Source organism: Trachurus japonicus, chromosome 4, assembly GCF_045865225.1.
Source record: "Trachurus japonicus isolate A0001 chromosome 4, Traja_1.0".
Taxonomy (NCBI): Eukaryota; Metazoa; Chordata; class Actinopteri; order Carangiformes; family Carangidae; genus Trachurus; species Trachurus japonicus.
Window position 1 is genome coordinate 7,090,401 of NC_140910.1, and position 19,544 is coordinate 7,109,944.

General features: G+C 41.3%; 1 protein-coding gene across 2 annotated transcripts in view; it reads left to right on the forward strand.

Moving 5' to 3' along the window:
- Window positions 1-269: 269 nt before the first annotated feature.
- rab6ba (RAB6B, member RAS oncogene family a) overlaps window positions 270-19,544 on the forward strand; it is a 53,792-nt gene continuing 34,517 nt past the window's right edge. Inside the window, exon 1 of one of the 2 annotated variants that reach the window (XM_085773632.1) lies at window positions 270-558. In XM_085773632.1, coding sequence (XP_085629758.1) covers window positions 489-558 — 70 coding nt within the window. In that variant the 5' untranslated portion in view covers window positions 270-488. The remainder of the gene's footprint in view (window positions 559-19,544) is intronic. The other variant, XM_085773631.1, reaches the window with a different exon arrangement.

Here is a 19,544-nt window from a genome sequence, read left to right on the forward strand (position 1 = left end):
CAACAGTTTGTACCAATTCATTCTTTATTCGTTGCTGGACAACGACAAGAAGTTGATGAAGCTGGAGCGGCCAACAGCAGCAGCACCACCACAGTCTTCTTCATGTCTGCCGCCCCCTCCCTGTCTGCTCCCCTCTCCTCCAACACACATGACGTCATTTTATATCACGGCTGTCAGCTCGGCGGAGAACGAGGAGAGGCCGCGCGTGCGCACAGGAGCCTCGGGTTAGGAGGAGGAAAAAAAAAAAAAACACCCCGAGCGTCACGGACCGGTGCAGCAGCAGTGTGTGCTCCCATCACAGGGAGGGAGGGGGAGAGAGAGAGAGAGAGAGAGAGAGAGCGGGGCTGAACGGAAAGCGACATCACCGTCTTTTCCATCCAGCACCTTCACCGACCAACACCGAGCTCGAGTGGGAAACAAGTGCAGCCCGACACACTGTCCTCCGGCGTCCAGAGTTTCCCCCCTTTTCTCCGCTTGTCCTCCTCAAAATGTCCGTGGGCAGTGACTTTGGGAACCCCTTAAGAAAATTCAAACTCGTCTTTCTTGGGGAACAAAGTGGTAAGACAACGTTTAATTCTCCTGAGAAGTTATTTCTTTCTTTTTTTTTTTCCAAGTCGTGAGTCGCGTGAACCCGTTGCACCTGCTCCTGCACCGTGGGTAAGTTAGCTAACGTTAGCTGGTCTGAGTTTGACGGCTCAGAGAGAGAGGAGGAAGGAGGAGAAGGAGAAACGTCTCTTCTTCATGTGTGACATTTGTTTTCAGTTTGTAGTAGTGAGGGCGGGGAGAGGAGGGGAGTACTTTAATCAAATTACCAGCCTGTGAGGCTCCACACAATGGGACCACAGCCCGCAGTCAGTAAGTTTAACACCGGGGGGACTCTGTGATAACACCCGCCCTGTAGAGCGTGTAAGCCGGCTGTTAGTTTTAAAACATCCCGGTCCACCTATGGGGATTTATTATCCAGCATCAGTTGCAAATGAACAGTGCTCGGTAAATGAGACTGGGTGATGAGTGGATGAGTGTGATGCTGCTGTGGATGAGACAAGTTGGTAAATATTCCTGTGTGTTGAGACACACCCAGGTTGTCAGTGGCGATGAGATAACTTGTGTGGCTGCAGTCTCCCTGCCCTGGTATTGTTCCAGTCTGCTGCTGAGCTCAGGGCTCACCAAGTTTGTGCTTCTGTGTGTTGACTTGCTCAATGAATTATTGCCGGTTGTGTGAAATCCCAGCACGACATTAAATGAGACATTAATTAATGCATCATCTTGTGGAAACTCGTATCTGGTTGATCTGTTTCTATCTCCATCCCAAGCTCCACTCGCCCACACCCTCAGACAGTCTAAAGCCTCTCCTTTGCTGAGGCGTGAGTGTGGCAACAACATTGTTTTCCGCAACATTACACTGAGCTGGCTGAGAGCCGATCTGAATCTTTAGGGTTAGTTTGTCTTTTGAGCTCAGCAGGTCTGTTTATGGTCTAATTCAGAGGTCTTGAGCAGCCAAATGAAGCACATTAGTCATGGTTCAGTCATTCATGGTGACCCATTGATCAGGCAGTGATCCTGCATTACATAGTCTATTATAACACTGTGTATAGTTTATTATCTAAATGATAGTAGATGTATGTGATCTCCTGGTTATACAACCAAATGTCTGCCACTAAATGGTTGATCAACAGATGCCTCCACTGAAGTTATAGGAATCCTGACAACTGATGATGTCTTACAGTGCCCATTGAAAAAGACTAGGCTGTAATAATCAATATATTGATTGGCGTTCACTCTGGAATTCTATTTGAACCAATAGTAAATAAATAAAGAAATGCAGCTAAGGTATAAATCCTATTTGAATCCACAAAAAATTGCTTCATAAACAAATAAAGCCTTTTATTTTAAGATGACACTTGATTTTTTTTTATCGAGGACTTTGATTTTATGACAGATGGATGAAAGAGCTGTGAAATGGACATGGCATTAGGAAATAAAAGTCCATCTTATTTTAAAATAAAAAATGATTTATTTATTTACTATAAAGCAAATGATTTATTGACTGAATTACATAATTAGAGTTAACATTTATTCAAATATATACCATTAGGCTATTATTTTATTTATTTCAGGTTTATCACATAGCCTTATTCATTTATTCACTATTGATTAAAATGCCATTCTGTAAGCCACCAGTTATTTGGATAATTAATAAATGACTCATCATCGAACAATTCATCAGTCAAGATGTCAAACATAAGATTTCAGATTATTCTTTGCGACCTTTTGCCAGTGCCTCATTTCTACATTAAACTAATTCTGGTACAGCATACCTGATACATAATATTTACACACCTGAGCGAAGCCATAGGCCCAGGGTTGGCTTTACTCTTGGGTAGGTGTATGATGCTAAATGCCAGGCAACAAGCCAAAGGGGATTTGACAGCACAGATGTACAGTAATACCAGGTAGAGCACTGTATTCACCAGACCACAAAACTGGCTGAACAATTGGTCGTTATAAAGGATGGCTAAACTGTGGAGATGAGGAGATAACATTACTTATTCAGTGAAAAGTGAAGTATTAAAAAGAATTTATAGGTTTCAGATAAATTGTGCAAATGAATTTCAGCAGAGGGGAATTTTTTTTTTTTACTGGTGCACTATTTTTGAGTGCGCCATGTAAAGCTTTAATTTCAAGGTCTCATAAACCTCATTGATTCATACCTAAGATACCAAGATTCATAGCTTTCCTTTATGGTCATATACAGAATGAACAAATGATATGTAGAGGGAGAGGCAGCATGTGTTGAAAAAGCGTGTGCATGGAGCTACACAAGCTTTTAGAGGCAGACAAAGGGCCGTGGTGCTGTTTACGTTTACTGCAGCTCTCTTTCTTGTCTTCCACTCAGAAATGTTTCTCATCTGATCTGTTCATCAGTTTAACACTGTAATGTGGTTTTATGCTCTGAGAGTTTGTCGGCACCGAAATGTTGGAAATACTAACTGAACATAAACTGGATGTAGCCTGAATTATTGATGAGGAACATTTCTTTTTAACGAATAACTTCTTCGTAATATAACCTTGAATGGATTACGTATTCATTTGATCTGAAAAGATGTTTGTGTGTTACTTCACTGGCAGACGGAGAGAGTTTTCTGTCAATGCGTCTATTTATCTTCTCATCGATCCTAATACTGGAATAAGAAATAGCTAGTCTACTTTTTTTTTCACCCATTGCTCCCATGAGAAGTAGAAGTTGCATTTCCTATTATCACTGCTGTCATTACTGCTGTATGGTAATTATCTTATGTGCTGTGAGGTTTTGGTGGCAAGATAAACCTTTCACCTCTCACAGACTTGGAGGTTTGTAAAGTTTTAAACTGTGAGAAGTCTTGATCGGCCTCATTCTGTGGTGACTTTGCTAAAATGGTTGAGGTTGTTAAACTGTGAAGCCACCGGAGACTCCACAGGTCTGTCGTGAGGGTTTGCAGCCAGTCTGAAGGGAGTCTGTGGAGTCTGCTCCTGTTATCAGTGCGCAGGGACTTTATCCATCAACCGCTGCTCAACAACCAGACAGTGGCAGTGCCAGCCTCGTGTTTGATTGGGCCATCTCCGGTGGAGCTCTGTCTCTCTGACATGTCTGCCCTAATTGCAGCTGGAGCCCAGGCGGGCGTGAAACCCGTCAGCTCTGCCACTATCATTTATTAATGTACATGACTGGTGCAAGTATGTCAGGACCAGGGACATCGGTACAGAAGGAGTGGTGAAAAGACCACTTGTTAGGTAGTCCCTGTTTACACTGAAGGCCTGTGATGGTAGAAGTGTCAGAGAGAAACTGTCTACAAAGAGAAAGATGCCACGATGCTCTGTTTTTCATAAAAGAACCGGCGAACGTCAGAGAGGTGGGGGGGCTCCAGAGTAAGTGGGTGGAAGCAGGCAGAATGTTAAATGAGCTGTCAGGAAGTCTCTCCTCCTGCATACTTCTTTTGGTGTTTTCTACACTGCCTGTACAAAGGAGGCTGGCTAAAGATTTCCTCAACAAAGCTGAAGGCTTTAAGCAAGCCAATCAGCTGTTTCCAAGTCTCTGTGCCCACTTTCCTGGTGGGAACAGGCAGTTGACTGGTTCCAGCCTCCGAGCAATCAACCAGGTCATTGTTAGAACACCTCCGATTACTGCTCTGCATCTATTGGGTCATAGATGTTTTGCCATAGGCAAGTTTTCAAAGGAGCAATACTGCACGGTACTTTGTAAAAGCCAATTGTTTGGAGGTAATCCCCTGCTGCATGCTTCATTTCACCTCAGACAAACAGACGGGAATACATTTGGTAGATGCATCCGCTTGGCTGCCATGAGATTCTGCTCGCTGAATCAAAATGCCATCTTCCGTCTTTGACTGCACAGAGATCGTCATCAGGCAAACCGGGGCTGGCTTCGAAAATATTGCTGAATCACTGGACCAATCTGCTTCAAAGTAGGGTTCAGTTGGTTGTCTAATGCATCAATCACAGTGTTTCCAGGAAACGGCTTTCTGAGTAGATGAAACGCTGGGTTTTGACTTGCCCAGGCATCAAGCAGCTGACACTTTTCTTCACTGAGGCTCTGAAACCACAGATGCAGACCACATATTATTTTCACATGCTAGACACATATAGACATTGATTAGTGGAGGGAAACGCAAACAAGAGCTATACACTGTTCTGTCTAGACTCTAGCTCAGTTACAATACACTCAAGGCTGTAATGTCTTTTCAGCCTTTAATGCAAACAATGGATCTTAACCTTCCATTGAATATCACACATTATAGTATAGGCCTACATTATATCACATGTATCTATTAATATGTTGTGCATGGACATGCTTTGGCTCAGTATTGGTAATAACCTGTCAAGTTTGATTCAATAGTGACAGCTTCCGGGGCCTGACGTGTAGATAATGTATCTGTGTCAGCATGTGCACCCACTTCCTCACAGAAACTGAGGCGAACATTGAACAATGAGAACGTCTTTCGGGTGTGAATCAAGAGGAGGTTGGAGATGAAATGTGTTGAGAACACATTGCTATGATTTAAATGTGGACGTATTCGCTTTGTCTTAAATCTTTCATTATATAATGGCTTTGGAAAGTGAAAGTGAGTGGGATTTCTTGACAACACAAAGTGGTCATTATTGGCTTTCAACATCTTTGTATGTGAGTGAGGTGCAAAAACTACTAAACAGTTTAATGGTAATGTAGATTTGTGATTTATGACACCGTACCTAAATCTTCTTGCTGAAAACCCATGACCTCACTGCTTGCATTCACTGATGAAGTGCTAACAAAACATGTAGGATCTCAGTCAAATCTCAGTCTAAGTTCATTTTTGCTTCATCACATGAATTTTAGTATTTACCATTTAGCAATGTCCAGGTGTCTGTGTTTAATCATTGTTGCACAGAATTATCTTAAAACTGTAAAATGTCCTTGTCTTGTATTGGCTGCAAAAAAGTAAGGGGACCTTACAAATATCAGTATTGGTATTGGTCCAAAAGTCCTGTAGCAATAGGGCTATACCTTGTTTTAAGCATAACTTATGTAATTTATTGTAGGATCATAGACTGTAGTGTAGGATACAGTACAGCCTGTGATACTCAGTAGAATATGTCACAGGACATCACCCCCCAAACATTTCAACTTTCATCTGTGAAAGTTAACTGAAACTGAAATCTTTCAGCATAATCTGACTAATCACAAGCCACACACAAGAAGCAATACATCAAAGCCACAGTGTCTGGAAAATTAGTTAAAACAGGATCCTTTCCTTGTTGTGCTGGAGCATGCAATGCTCTGCAGAGAGCCTACGGCGTGTGAAGGGTGGAGTAGGTGAGATCATTTGCTCTGTAGGGAGCTGGTGAGTCCTCTGGTGCTACTGTGCTCTTTATCTTCTGCCTTTTTCTGGATGTGAAACAGCCATTTAATTAGATGTTATTACAGATAATTAAAGGCTAGGTTTGAATCTAAAACCTCCCCTCATAATATCTGCTCTATGAAGGGATTGGGATGTCCCAACATCCTAGATTGCACTGAGCCGAGATGCTGAGGCGTGGCGCAATCGACAAGCTGTGGAGTAAATAGAGTTTACAGACCATCAGTTGTAGGATTTATCTTGAATGAGGGATTGACGATGGACTGCCAACATGACTTGACAGAAGCCTGATGTTGCGGCAGGAAGGCTGAAAGTTGAGAGGGTCCGGCCTACATTCACAAGCAGCATCTCTTGTTTGCTGTTACGTTTGGTAATCTGGATGCATCTCAGGATAAGTAGTCGTCCTTTTTAAAAATCTCTTTGTGTCCTCGGCAAGTGTTCTCTTTCAGTGATCGATCGGAGGAAACAAGCCCCTGACAGCTTTGATCTTCTATTGATTGGCTCAGCTGCCCATTAGTGGGGGTAATTGATCAAAAGTTATCAATCCCATTTCCAGTGATGTGCCAGTCCACATGAAACACAAAATAATCATCTGTTGTACTTATTTTGAGATGAAACTGACACAACTACCTGCATCTGCTAAGGTGTATGTTCCTACTGCAATACATACTGTATATTCCAGGGCCTGATGTTGTTTATTGTTTTAGCATAAAGCGTTCCATTGTGTGACTTATTGCTTTCAGGAGCTGGTCTGCAGCAAAAGGAATACCAAACAGAGCGATGGTAGCTCTATACATATGCTGCAGCTGAGTGGGTGTGTTCTCAAAGACCCATGGGAAAGCAGCCTCACTTATACACTCTGCCCAGAATAAAACAGGATTGCAAATCTGTCTGCTGCCCAAGCAGTGATGTAGAGACACTGTCTGATTCAGTTCTGCCCACCTGCGTTCCAGTAAAAAGATTTTGGAGGCAATATCTGATGGCACAGTTTAAGAGCACGAATAAAACACCTAGCGAAGGTGGGCGCTGCTTTTACAAATGTAACAGAAATGTAAGGATTCAGCATCTGTGAAAGGCCATCACATCACTCAGCTGGACACACTGTTTACAGACCATTCTTTCTAAAGGATGCGTCTTAGAAAAGGACTGGGTTAAGGCGGCGATATCTTTCCATGGAGAGAGACTGAGAATCCTGTTTACCAGTTGCTCACCCAGAACAGCTCGGTGAGTAAAATCCCCGCTGTGGAGGAAGGCTGTCCTTTACCCAGCATGGCATCTGACACTCCGCTGAGTTCAGCAGGTCTCCATTAATGTTTACCCTTTCTCCAGCTCCCAAGATGAGCCTTCATTATGGGGCTGCTTTGGCTTCAATGCCGCCTGTTATAACTCCCACTAAACCTGCCTTGAGATCAGTTATTGGGTTTTTATTTATTGATGAAGTCCGTCACTCAGAAATAACATGAGGTAGTCAACACTGTTCTGTTCAGTAAATGTGACGGAGGGAATATATTTTCTCATTGAGATGCCAGTGTTGGCACCGTGCAGAGGGCTCTGCAGGGACCTAAAGGGTGGAGGCATATTAAACTCTAATTCAAAGGGCCAATGTGAAATCTTCAGCTGTTAATCTGTTATCTTAGAACAACTATAGAACATTTTAATGTTTGTATTGGGGCTGAGCGATATTAAAGCAGATATCAGTGGAATGTTTTTGTTAATATAAGTCCTAAATAGTCCTATTTTCCGTCAGCAATCACTTACATGAAGTATTTCAGCCTAAACACGAGTCTCTCCGTCACTCTGCTCTGCTGTAACCCGAGGAGAAAATTTTCCTTGTGGGATACAAGTGTTATCCAATGAGGGGAGAGAACGGCATGAAGGGCTGTGTGTGCAGCCAAGGGATGCGCGTGAATGTGGTGACGTAGCACGAGGACCAATTGATGCCTGACAAGGGCGGGGGCTGCTAACTCATGGTGCGTTCAAGGAAACTCGTACTTTGTGTTTTTCCTTCCTGTGAAGTCATACCAGTTCGATCTGGTACGAGTTCACGGGTCGGAAGTTACGAGTGGCCGTTATAGGGAACTTTCACAGACAACAGGACGGTAAAAACACGAGCTACGGGTTACCTGGAACGCTACCAAGTCGTAGTTGTGACTTGAAGCTGTAACTTACGGTTTCAAAAGCCTGCCTTGAACACAGCATTAGCCGAAACGGCCGTGCCGCTGTTATCTGCTTTAAGTATATTTTAAAAAAAAATCCTATTGATCAATAATTATCACTAATTTTCTTTTGAATATTTGTGGGCATTTTATGCTTAATGACCACAATAAAAAACACATTGAATTCAACTTCAACAACTCTTTAAATTATTATAAGCCAAGGGAAACCAACTGAAGTGACATGACGACTGTAAAGTCTGATTAATAAATATATCCTTTGCCAGCAATGACTCATCACATTTGCTTTTGTGAATTAAATGACACATGTTGGTAGAACAATGAACAAAAATTACGAGAAGGATGTTGTTGTTGTTGTTGTGAGTGCTAGAGCTGCCACTTCAAGGATCAGCAGTTTTTCTTTTTTTTGTTCGTTCATTTGGCTTGGGTGGTGGAAACACTTGGGAGGTACGCCTACATCCTATAATGTTAAGGTAAACCCTGTTTATGTTTTTGCTAGAGAACTTGTCCAACCTTTCTTGTCAACGGCGCTGCTCTCCTTCTGCCATCTTAAATACTGCTGGTCACCACACACCAGTTCACAGTATGACTGAGCATGTCTGGCTTGGCGTTTGTGATTTGCTGTAAGGAAGTGACGACTTCAGTATCAAGCGACATGATAGGCTTATGAAACAGGAAGGGAAACGCTTGCTTACAGGTCTTTTTTATCTAATTTCCTATTGACCTGGTTTTTATATTGATCATCAGGTGTCTATCGATAGATATATGTCGTTCGTGAATCATCACCCAGCCGTAGTTTGTATTAGTGTATGATCCTCTCAAACTAAGAATCATTGAGTTCCTGTCGTTTTAGAGTGAGCCCTTCACATGTGTATGGGCATTCAGTCTCCTCCACAGAACCTGCTTTGTGTCTACCAGGGATGCCCTGATTGATTGGCTGCCGATCATGACTGGCAGATTTTCATTAACAACATGTCATTGGTAGATCAGGATTAATGCTTCCAGTCACCTATCAGCTTAAAACCGATCACCTCTGATCAATAGTCGGATATCTGAGAGAAGCACTGTATTCTGTGTAGTGTGGTCCCACTGGTGCACACCTATAAAATATGTGAGACTGACATAACCACATCTGCAATGCATGCCATGATGAATGGCAAACAGTTTGAATATAGTCAGTGTTTTATTTGAAATCGTATTATTCTTTGGTTTGCATAATGCACATGTAATTCAGTTGTTATTACATTTGATAATTGATTTGTGCTTATTTATGTTTTTTGTTGCATTTTCATTCTTGCATGTTCTCAATGAGGTTTTTGTACTGCTTTGTCGAGCAAAGTAAAAGTAAGTCGGTGAGTTTTTGCCAGTAAAACCAGGACCCGCTTGTAGGTCCTGTTAGGTTGCAAATGTAAGCAGAATGATCAACCACTAAACTAGCAGCTATAACAAACACATCTCTAGTTTCCCAGATTGGAAAGACCAAATCCTGGGCCTGGACTCGTCGACTAATATGCTTACTCGTGATGTCAACATTTTCAGAGATGGCTATTTTAGGAAGAGTTAAATTAGTTTTTGTGCTTTCTAATCAGATGATAAATATGTCTGTCTGTCTGTTTCGTCAGCTCTTTTATAGTGCTCATCCATCACCATCCTTTGATGCACAAGGAGATATCTCCAGGCCCTGTTTTTTGTCTTTTGGTCTATTTTATCCCTGGAACTTGAATGGCTCTATAGTAGCTGAGTACTTTGTCCCACACGTTGCTGCGGCTATGGGAGTGTTTAGTCTTGGAGCAAAAGCAAGCCTTGATCCCAAACACAATGGTCACAATGCTTGTTTTGTTTCTGCCCTGAAACAAAGATCTAAAGGTAAACAAGCTACAAATTCATAATGTCAGATCAACCATGAGTCAGCATTTCTTTGCTGAGCTGGTTGTTACAGTTCAGTCCAGATTCTCACATTACATTTTCTATATATCACAGGCTCTATGCCAACAGACATACAGTATACTGTATATCACAGCTTTTCTTCAAACCTTGATTCCTACTCTAAAATATCTTCCTCTAAAAATCTGTATTTTGTCTATTTCTCATGGTCTTAATGGACTGTTATAAGCCATAATGTTGAGTGGACCTCTTTGTTCATGGAACATTGACTAAGACTTTAATGTACAAAACTCATGGAGTTGGAGTTGGAGAAATCCTGTTTGACCAGCCCCCTCTCTTTATAAAATTGTTTTTTGAATTACTAAAACTTGAATTACTCATGTGATGCAGTTTTCATTGCGCTTGAAAACAACTACTTTATTGGGTCCAGCTTGTTGCCGGTCCAGAAAATGGGCTTGAAGACTCCAGTGGGATGGCCAGTTTCCATTAACCATGAGAACTTGAAGGTCAAAACAGTGTTGTGAGATTTATCTATCCCCTGTGTGTGGCTTAAAGACATCCTGACATGGCTTTCAATGTACCATTCAGTTTTGTATGATTACGTGTTTCCAGTGAAAACACAAAGAAAGGGTTGTTGGTAGCTGCACTCCTCACCTGCTGCCATGGAGAAGCACCTTCACATCCCCCTGTGCCCTGTGGACCTTTTTTGATGAGTCAGGCGGGGAGTTCAAACAGGAAAGATGGTGAAAATGGTGAAAACATTTTTCTAGTGAGACCATATTGGCAGTTTGAGTCCAAGGTAGCAGTTATTCTAGTGGGGGAGAGATACAGGCTCATCCCTGCAGAGTCAGCACAATCACAGACAGTGTGCTGCAAACCAGCTTGTGACTGTATCTAGCTTGTGACAGTGACTGGCAGGATTTATAGTTTGGGGTATGGATATGGATATGAAAATTCAATGCCCTGATTTTGATGTAAATATACTCAGATAATACCTTTTTGACATTAAATGGGCAAATATCAACAGATAAATTAACAATTACCATGAAAATACTGAATTAAAGCTGCTTGGGAACATACATTTTTCATTTCATGGGTTCTTTAATACAACTTATGTTATTCAGTAGGTCAATGGCCAAATTCTGATCAAATGAATACTTTGCTATGGTATTCAGTAAATTTGATATGCCAATGTGAGATTCATTGAAGTACATAATGCCACACATGGTCTCACTACAACCATTAACATGCAATATCAATACTCTTCTACTTCTAGTGATGGATCGATGAGGCTCTGAGGATGGGTCATCTGGCCAAAAGATCATATGACAATCATTTTGGGCAGATTCAAAATTCACAATCTTTCATCCTGGTCCCCCTAATTTTACTGTGATGATAGTTATGATGAGTATCTTACACAGCTTCTCGGACATTTATCTGCTGGGGACGGCTCTCCATTCCGAAACCCCCCCACTCCAAAATCCCACCGTTCCGAACGTCCCCCCAAAACACCACTGTTTAAGACCGCTAATTATGCACATGATCCGTTTGATCCCAAAAAGGAAAAAAGGATCAATGCGCAGCCTCCGTTTCCTTTCTGACTGCGTCCGTCTGTCCGTTCGGAGTGGGGGGGTTTCGGAATGGAGGGTTTTCCCCAATAGCCTTTTCGGAATAGCGAGGTCTTTAGAAAAAATAGAAAACCCTGCTATTACGATGAATGGAAGTCTCTTTTAGGAAAGGCGGGGTTTTGGAAAGGCGGGGTGTAACCTTGTCTGCCGACGCGGTCTGCATGATTAACCTGAAAATTAGGCAAAGCAAACTTGTCCATGATTTAAAATAGCCCACCTTTAGGTGGTTCAGAGAGTAGTTGTTGTCTAAAAGGATAATTTGCCTTTATACTCTCTGGAAAGATTATTCAATTCAAATTCAAAATTCAAAACAACTTTATTAATCCCACAAGGGGCAATTCATTTTGAGCAGCAGGCCCACAATAAATATTAAAACATGTTAACAAGTTTAGGATTATCTTAAAAATGTCTATGTACAAAACACTATGATACTTCACATCAACTTGAACCGCCTTGCCCACTATGACATAATGAATACACTACAGTTCTGTGGAAGAGATGGGGAACAGTCAACAACAGTTAATGTCATTTATTACACGGCTCTATTGAATCCTGCTCTCTGATTGGTCCAGCGCTGCGTTCTGCGGTCTGTTATTTCTGTATAACGGACCGTCGTCATGTATAACAGACCGTTGCTAGGGACGCCGCTCTGATCAGCGCAGTACAGAAAAGAGAAACTATGCAGGATATTTACCTTGTGTTTCATTTTTACCGTCATTAAACAGCTTCGGACTAATAGTGATGTTAGATAAATGATTTGTAACCTGTTACAAGTAGAGTGGAGGCTCCTTCCACATTGTGGCTGGAAACTAAACCTGCTGATCAGAGCCTCTGACCCGGTGTCACAGCTCTCCTCTCTTCTCGGTGGCACCGCGACACAAACGCACCCCGTAAACAGTAAAGTTAATCTCTTGTTTATGACAGATACGACTACACACAATACACACATCTTAACACGTGTATGGTAATCTATCGATTGATTATCAAAGGCTTCAAATGCACGAACGGGAGGAGGCTCGGCAAAACAGCGGGAGTGACCGGTCTTGCAGATTCGCTAAATGCAATTTTAAATCGATGAAAGTCGTATTTTGATCAACATCATGTTTCAAATTAATCATTTCACTCGTAAACCGTGTAATAAGCGGGATAATGTATAGTTGGTCAGTTGTTATGGAGAAATAAACCCCTTCATGTTGAATGACGACCTGTCGGGGTTTATTTCTCCATAACAACCTCTGAACTATACATTATCCCTTACATATCATCAGGGTCCAAAACTAACTTTTTCACTTACCAGCCGGCCTGGCTGGTAAGTGAATTTTTTTACCAGCCAGGCAGATATTTTACCAGCCAACCAAGTAAAAATGCTGTATATTGCTATCAGTATTATTTAACGTGTCATTTGGGTCTTATGTGCGGTTCTCAATCAATATTTTAGTAGTATGCACTAATACTAGCAATTAGGGGTGTGCAAAGCATCCGGTATTTGTATTTGTTGAGGGGGGGAAAGTATTTCTATTTCTATTTGTGTTCGAGTAAAATTCAAAATCCAGTTTTTTTGAGATACACTTCCATTATGAATCCCACCACCACCTGCTGAACAGACAGAATATAAACAAATGAACTATCATTACTTCAAAAATCTCTCTCTCTCTTACAGTTGTTTAGGATTGTGTGTGGTGTTTTTAATCATATTTTTTTTAAAGAATAATAATAATTAGTTGAAAAAATATTTTTATCAGTAATTTCTTTTTTTCAATTATTAGACATTTAAGGCGACCCCATCTGAATTCCAGGCGACCCCATATGGGGTCCTGATCCCAAGGTTGAAAAACACTGCTCTACTGTCTTTCCTGTCTGCTCTCAGGGTGTGTGTGTGGGGGGTAATGTAGTGTTGATTCTCTCTCTCTTTCTCACACACACACACGCGCGCACAAACAAACAGGCTCGCGCGCACACACATGTTGTCAGCGGAGCGATTGACATGTGTCCAACCACCAACCCAATCAGACGCGCGGGTTCGGAGTCCGGACCGAGAATTAATAGTTGGACCGCGCTGGTCCGTGCTTCAGCACCCGCCGTGTGTCGGGCCGCGTCTGGTTTTAATTAATACGGGGATAAACAGTCAGCGTCGCGGTCACCGGAGCTGATCACTGCCCTATAAGCAATGAGAGCATTTTTTTTTACCGGGCGCGCTAAACTACACAAACGGGTACGACAGTAACAACAGTTAACCACCTCGACGCTGTGAATGACGGCGTGACGCGCATACCTGACCAAAGATCGTCTCTGCTGGAAAGACACATTACTCTGTCAGGAAACAACATACCAGCATCGTTCTCCACCAGTAACGAAAAAAATGACATTTTTGTCGGTAAAAAAATAACTCGCCAGAGTGGCGAGTGGTCTTAAAAATTTACCAGCCAGAGACAAAATCTACCCGTAATTGGCGAGTGGCGAGTGTTAGTTTTGGACCCTGCATATCATACACCACATGCACTCTTGAACTGTCACCAATGAAAAAAAGAGATAGAAAATGTTATGGTGATGATGGTAACAAGCTGGTAACAATCCTTGTGACTGGGCATCACATGACCATGTCATCATCATGGCTCTTCATGTCACCCAGAGAGAGATCTCCTCTAGATCTCCTTCTGACCTTGTCTTCCTCCTGTTTTCCTGACAAAGCAAACCAGTGTCTCTTCCTTTACATGCACATCAATACGTGATACATCAGGTGGTCATTTATAACACGTTCATTTCCCACAAGAGGGTAAAGGTTGGCAGTGCATCATCTTCATCAAACCAAGCAATAAAACCGAATCTCACCTCTACTTACCATGACTGCACTTTGGTCAATATTAGCCCGACATATTCCTGTGCTGTCCCTTGTTGTTGCTTTAACAGCAAAGGATATTGCACCTCATGGACACCTGGATAATGAAATCTCAGTTAATTAACAGCAGAGAGTGCATAAATCAGAGTCTGCACAGTCTACAGCTTGTCTTGTCAGTCGTGTTCCTCTCGTCTTGATTGTAAACTAAACTCAACTGCACAGATTTGACATTCAGTTTTCAGTCTGCAGACAATTTACTCCCACTCTCAGACATACCCAGAGGGCTCTTTTGTTTTAAAACTCATGCCTTTCCATGAGTCATTTTGAACATACTCCTGTTCAACATGTTGTTGCAGCCCAAGTCATTACACAAACTTCATTTATCAGCATTTAATTAGCAGAATGGACTTAATGACTCAGTGAACCAAATAGATTTATGCATTATTTAGTTCTCTGTGTACATGAAGATGGAAGGAGATTGGGCTGGAAATACAATGTGTATGCTGAGAAATTCTTGTTGTGATTAGAATTAATCAGGGTATGTAATTAAAAGGCACTGATCTCTGGACAAGTAGTAGTCTTGTGCAGATACAAAGCTTGTAATGAGGGGAAAGAAGATACAGTTTTAAATGGCATAATAACCACCATGGTCGTGTAATAATCAGTGTAATTCAAATTTGGGTAAAAAATGAAGTCTAGAAATTGCAGCATCGCGTACACAGTGTTAAACTTCAGATTATTGGCCTTGAGTGTGAACGTATTGTGGGACACTGCTGATTGGGCAGTCTGGGAGGGCAGGATGTGAGGCGGAAGCTTTGTTATCATTTCAGATGAATGTGCAAACTGTTGTTTTGGGGGGAGTGGAGAAATAAGGTTAGAAACTATTTGATCCGGTTGTCCCCAGGAAGATGTTCAGTTGAGGTGGTTAACCAGCCGAATCTTGACCTATCCCGTCTGAAGACGAGGTTCATCGACAACAATATTCTCTGGACACTTTGAACATCTGTTTGTAATTTCGTAAATGGGGGTTAGGCCCTTTATTCAGCTTCAGTCAGTACCTGCTCTCACCTTCCTAAACTTGTTTTGTTAAGCCACAACTGCTAATTTGAGCCGAACGTACAATGCAATTATGAGTTCTGACACTGAGAACTTGTGTAGATCTAATAGCATTACAAGTAGTACAATATACCATATGTCAAGAGGACTGGAAATGAAAGCAGTGGCCTGTTTTTCTGTGGGGATACTGTTTATATTTCTTCAGCCTCCAGCTGCCTTTTGCTTTGTGAGAGTGGAATCTAATTTAAACATTAAATGGCAAGTTGGTCTCTCTCAAGCCCTATGGCCTCAAACAGAAGACATATGACTTCTATCTCCTTTCCTTCGGCAATTACAAACACCGCGGGAGTCATATATTTCAAAACTGGTGTCGCACACTGGTGGATATGTCACTACTCTTACTCCATAGCTGTGTGTGTATTGTTACTGCTGTTAGTAATGTCTAATGCCTCATTAGACTGCATAAGGGCTGAAATGGCTTTCTGAGTGCTTTATGTGTGCACGGGAAACAGCCTTTGTTGGGTCTGAAAGCTTGTTCATCCATTATTCAGAGGTATTGGTAAATGGACGTGTCCTGGTAAGAGTTCATTTTGCAGTTTCTCTACTGGTACAGTCGATGTGACATACAGTATTGTAAAAACTATTAAATAACTTGCAATTTCTACATATCTATTGTTGTTCTATTCCGATTAAGATTATGTTGTAGGATTAGTGAACACTTTGACCTACTGGTGGCAAGGCAGAAAATGCAATCATTTGAAGGGTCAGACTACCGGGGTTTTGACCTGACCCGATACTCCACCCTCCTTCCAGCCAGAGGAGGAATCTCGCCCTGGACCTCAGTCACTCACTAAAATGTGCAGTCCAGATTATTTAGTAATTTGAGAGATTAATAGATTTCAGTCTTAAATCTCTCGAATTGTTCACAGTTGGGCCTCTCTGGTGATATCAGACAGGATTTATATACAGTATAGTAGGAGTTAAAAAGCAGAGGAAAGTGTTGTCAAGAGACAGTAAACATTCCAGCCCTTGAGGCTAATGTTAGCTAGCGTACTACTGTTGACGGATATTAAAGCTGACAGTTAAAATCTCACCTCCACCTCCAGACAACCTGTGTTGTCTGTGTCTCCCCCAACATGTTTTCATCCAAACTTGTCTACCCTTCTGCCTCTGGCTTTTCCTCACTGCAGAATATGATGGAACCTGCTCACAGTGATCAATTATGATTATATGAATCAATTCCTGGCCTTTTTGGACATTTGCAGCATGTGATGCTATCACCATAACAATTCAGACAAGGCTTACAGCAGGACAGTTCATGTCATCTTATCTTTAAATCAGTTTAAATCAGCAAATAAATGAATGTCAGTTGGATGGTATGAAAAATAAAGAGAAAGTAAACAAAACAAGTTTCTAAAATGTAATGATCATCCACTCACAGTAAATTCACAGTTACAAAATATATTTTTAGTGGTTTTGTCAGACAACATCTTGGTTATAAAATCATTCATTTATTCACTTTGTGTTGGAGTCACTTGTTCTTTTTTGCTCCATTGGAGGGAAGTAAATAAATGAAGGGCTCAAACTAGCTGACACTAGGCCAAGTGCCAATATAAATGTAAGTGGTCATATAGGTTTTGATGTAGTCTGCTAAAAGTTCACTTAACATGATGGTAGCATTGTGTAGTTTGTCTATGGTTTGGCCTAATTATAGTGAACTTGAATCATTTTAATGGCTGGAAATGTCAGGTAGAGACAATATATAAACAAAGCTGGTTAAATCTTATTGTTATTTACAAAAACACATAGCAGCGATTTATTGCACATGCTATTCTGAGTGTGTGATGATGACGTTTGCCTGAGGCAGCTTCGTGTCTAACGTTTCGAATCCCAGGAGCTCATTGTGGCTCAGTTTTGGGATTTGGTGATATGAAAAATGCAAGATCTTGATTTTTTTTTTTATCCTTGTAGAGGGCACAGTACATCCGCGGGCACAACGACTTGTAGACTTTTTTTCTTTCAAATGAGCAGTATGACAAGTAATTGGACCATTAAACTCTCCATCAGCTGCTTGGTGGCGAAAAGCAGAACATTGGTTGCTGTATCTGGCCACCTTTGTAGGTGAATAGTGTGAAATAGAATCAGTCGCATGCAGCTAGTCACCATTGGTGCAACATCCCAGCACTCTTGCGATTATAAATAATGCTTCAAAGTAGGATAAAGACTGAAACAAGGGATTTTTGAGCACTCTTAGGCTGACAGTTTCTTTTGGTTTGCATGTGTAATTCGTTAACTTTGACTGAAGAAGATTGATTTGAAGGCCATCTGCTGTTTGGCATTTTCCTGTTCTGTTCTTTATGCCAGCTGCTGTGACTATGAATAAGCTAGCACACAGATTTAAGAGTCAATATCTCTCCCACTGGTCTGTATCTTCTCCAGATCCCCGTTCTCCCCTTCCTCAGAGAGGACAATCACAAATAACCATTTATTTTTCTCTGTTGTTCCATTCATTGATAAATATTAGATATCTGCCTCTCCCTAGCATGCTGAGCCCTTATCCCGATGTCGTGCGAAGGCGAGGCATGACACGTACTGTTTTATTTTTATCCATCTCCTTGTGAGTGGGAGCTGGGCCCATGCAGAAAGCACTGCTATGCTCTGATTGGCTGCCAAGACCTCAGGGGTATTCCATGATGCCCGCCACCAAGTGACCAGCAGGGGCTTTACCTGGCTTCAAGACTGCATGGAAAACCTATTCAGCAGTTATAAAGCCTCAGGAAGAAGTGGTATTTGGACCATTATTGTACTTTGTATGCATTGTCTTGTTAATAGCCAGGATGTTCATACTTAATCTATTTAATACTTTATCTACAGCTTCTCAGCTATAATAGCTCTTCAAGTCCTTGCAAATATAACAAGAAACGTTTGCAGAACTCTTTTAATTGGAAAGGAACTTCCCCTCTCCCTGTTAATTTAGTCAAACAAACATTTGCTTGCACACATGGACACAAGATAAATAATTCTGCTAATGTTGAAAAAGACCAAGGTCATGATTTTGTCATTAAAGGTGTGTGATTTATTTTTTTTCTTTGACAGAGAATCATTTCAGTCACATCCATTTAATACATTCATCTAGACGTCTTGCAGAGATATATTGATTTTGCTTGAGCATATTTGTTACACATTTGTTTCTTTTTCCATCACTGATGGTGGCGTAGGTGCAGAAGTGAGAAATTCCCTATCCAACTCATTTTATGGTCGCATAGTTCACAAATGGGAGGAGGAGGCAGACCCTAATGTGAAACCAAATGTGTAGGACTGTAAATGTTCTGTAAAATTGTATTTTGAGCTCTTCAGAGATGCTTTGATGAGGTGTCTGCTGACTGTGCTCAGTGGAGTCTTGGTGTTGAAAGTGCACGTTTTGCAGCAGCAGCAGGTGCTCAGTTCTTTCTGTTAATTGGCCCCCATGTTGTTAACTCACTCTGCAAACTCTTTGAAGCATCACATTGAGTAGAGACTTCATTAAAACCAAGACAAGTAATTGGAAGCCCACTAGGCAGGAATTCCCTGTGTTACTGTTTATTAAGGTGTCTATAAGGTGGTTACGTAATTAAAATCTTGCTCAGTGTGGTAGTATGTCATCAACAGGGATTGTGTGGTTGGTTGTTACATGTTGAATTCCTGCACTCTGTAGAAATGTGTGCAATTAGGGGCCTAGATTATATGGACTGTTTTCTGTGATCTGTCTACCTGAAGAATAAAATAACGTAAGTAAATGTCATTTATATAGTTCCCAGGAATGTATTTAATATATAAAGGTCAGTTTATTGTTTATGGAGTGTAATTTAATACAAATAGTAGTGTAGTTGAAAGGCATGCAGTAAAGCCAAGCACTTACTGTGCCAATAGCTCCTGGAGTTCACTATATTCTCTTCGCTGTGGCATTTTATTCACTATTTTATTCACTCTCCACTTTTTCTTTCAAGAAAGAAATCACTAGCTATTAGCTTACATCATTCACAAACCAGGATAGAAACTGAACTGAGTTTATTAAAAGCGTGTGTTTGTACCATGC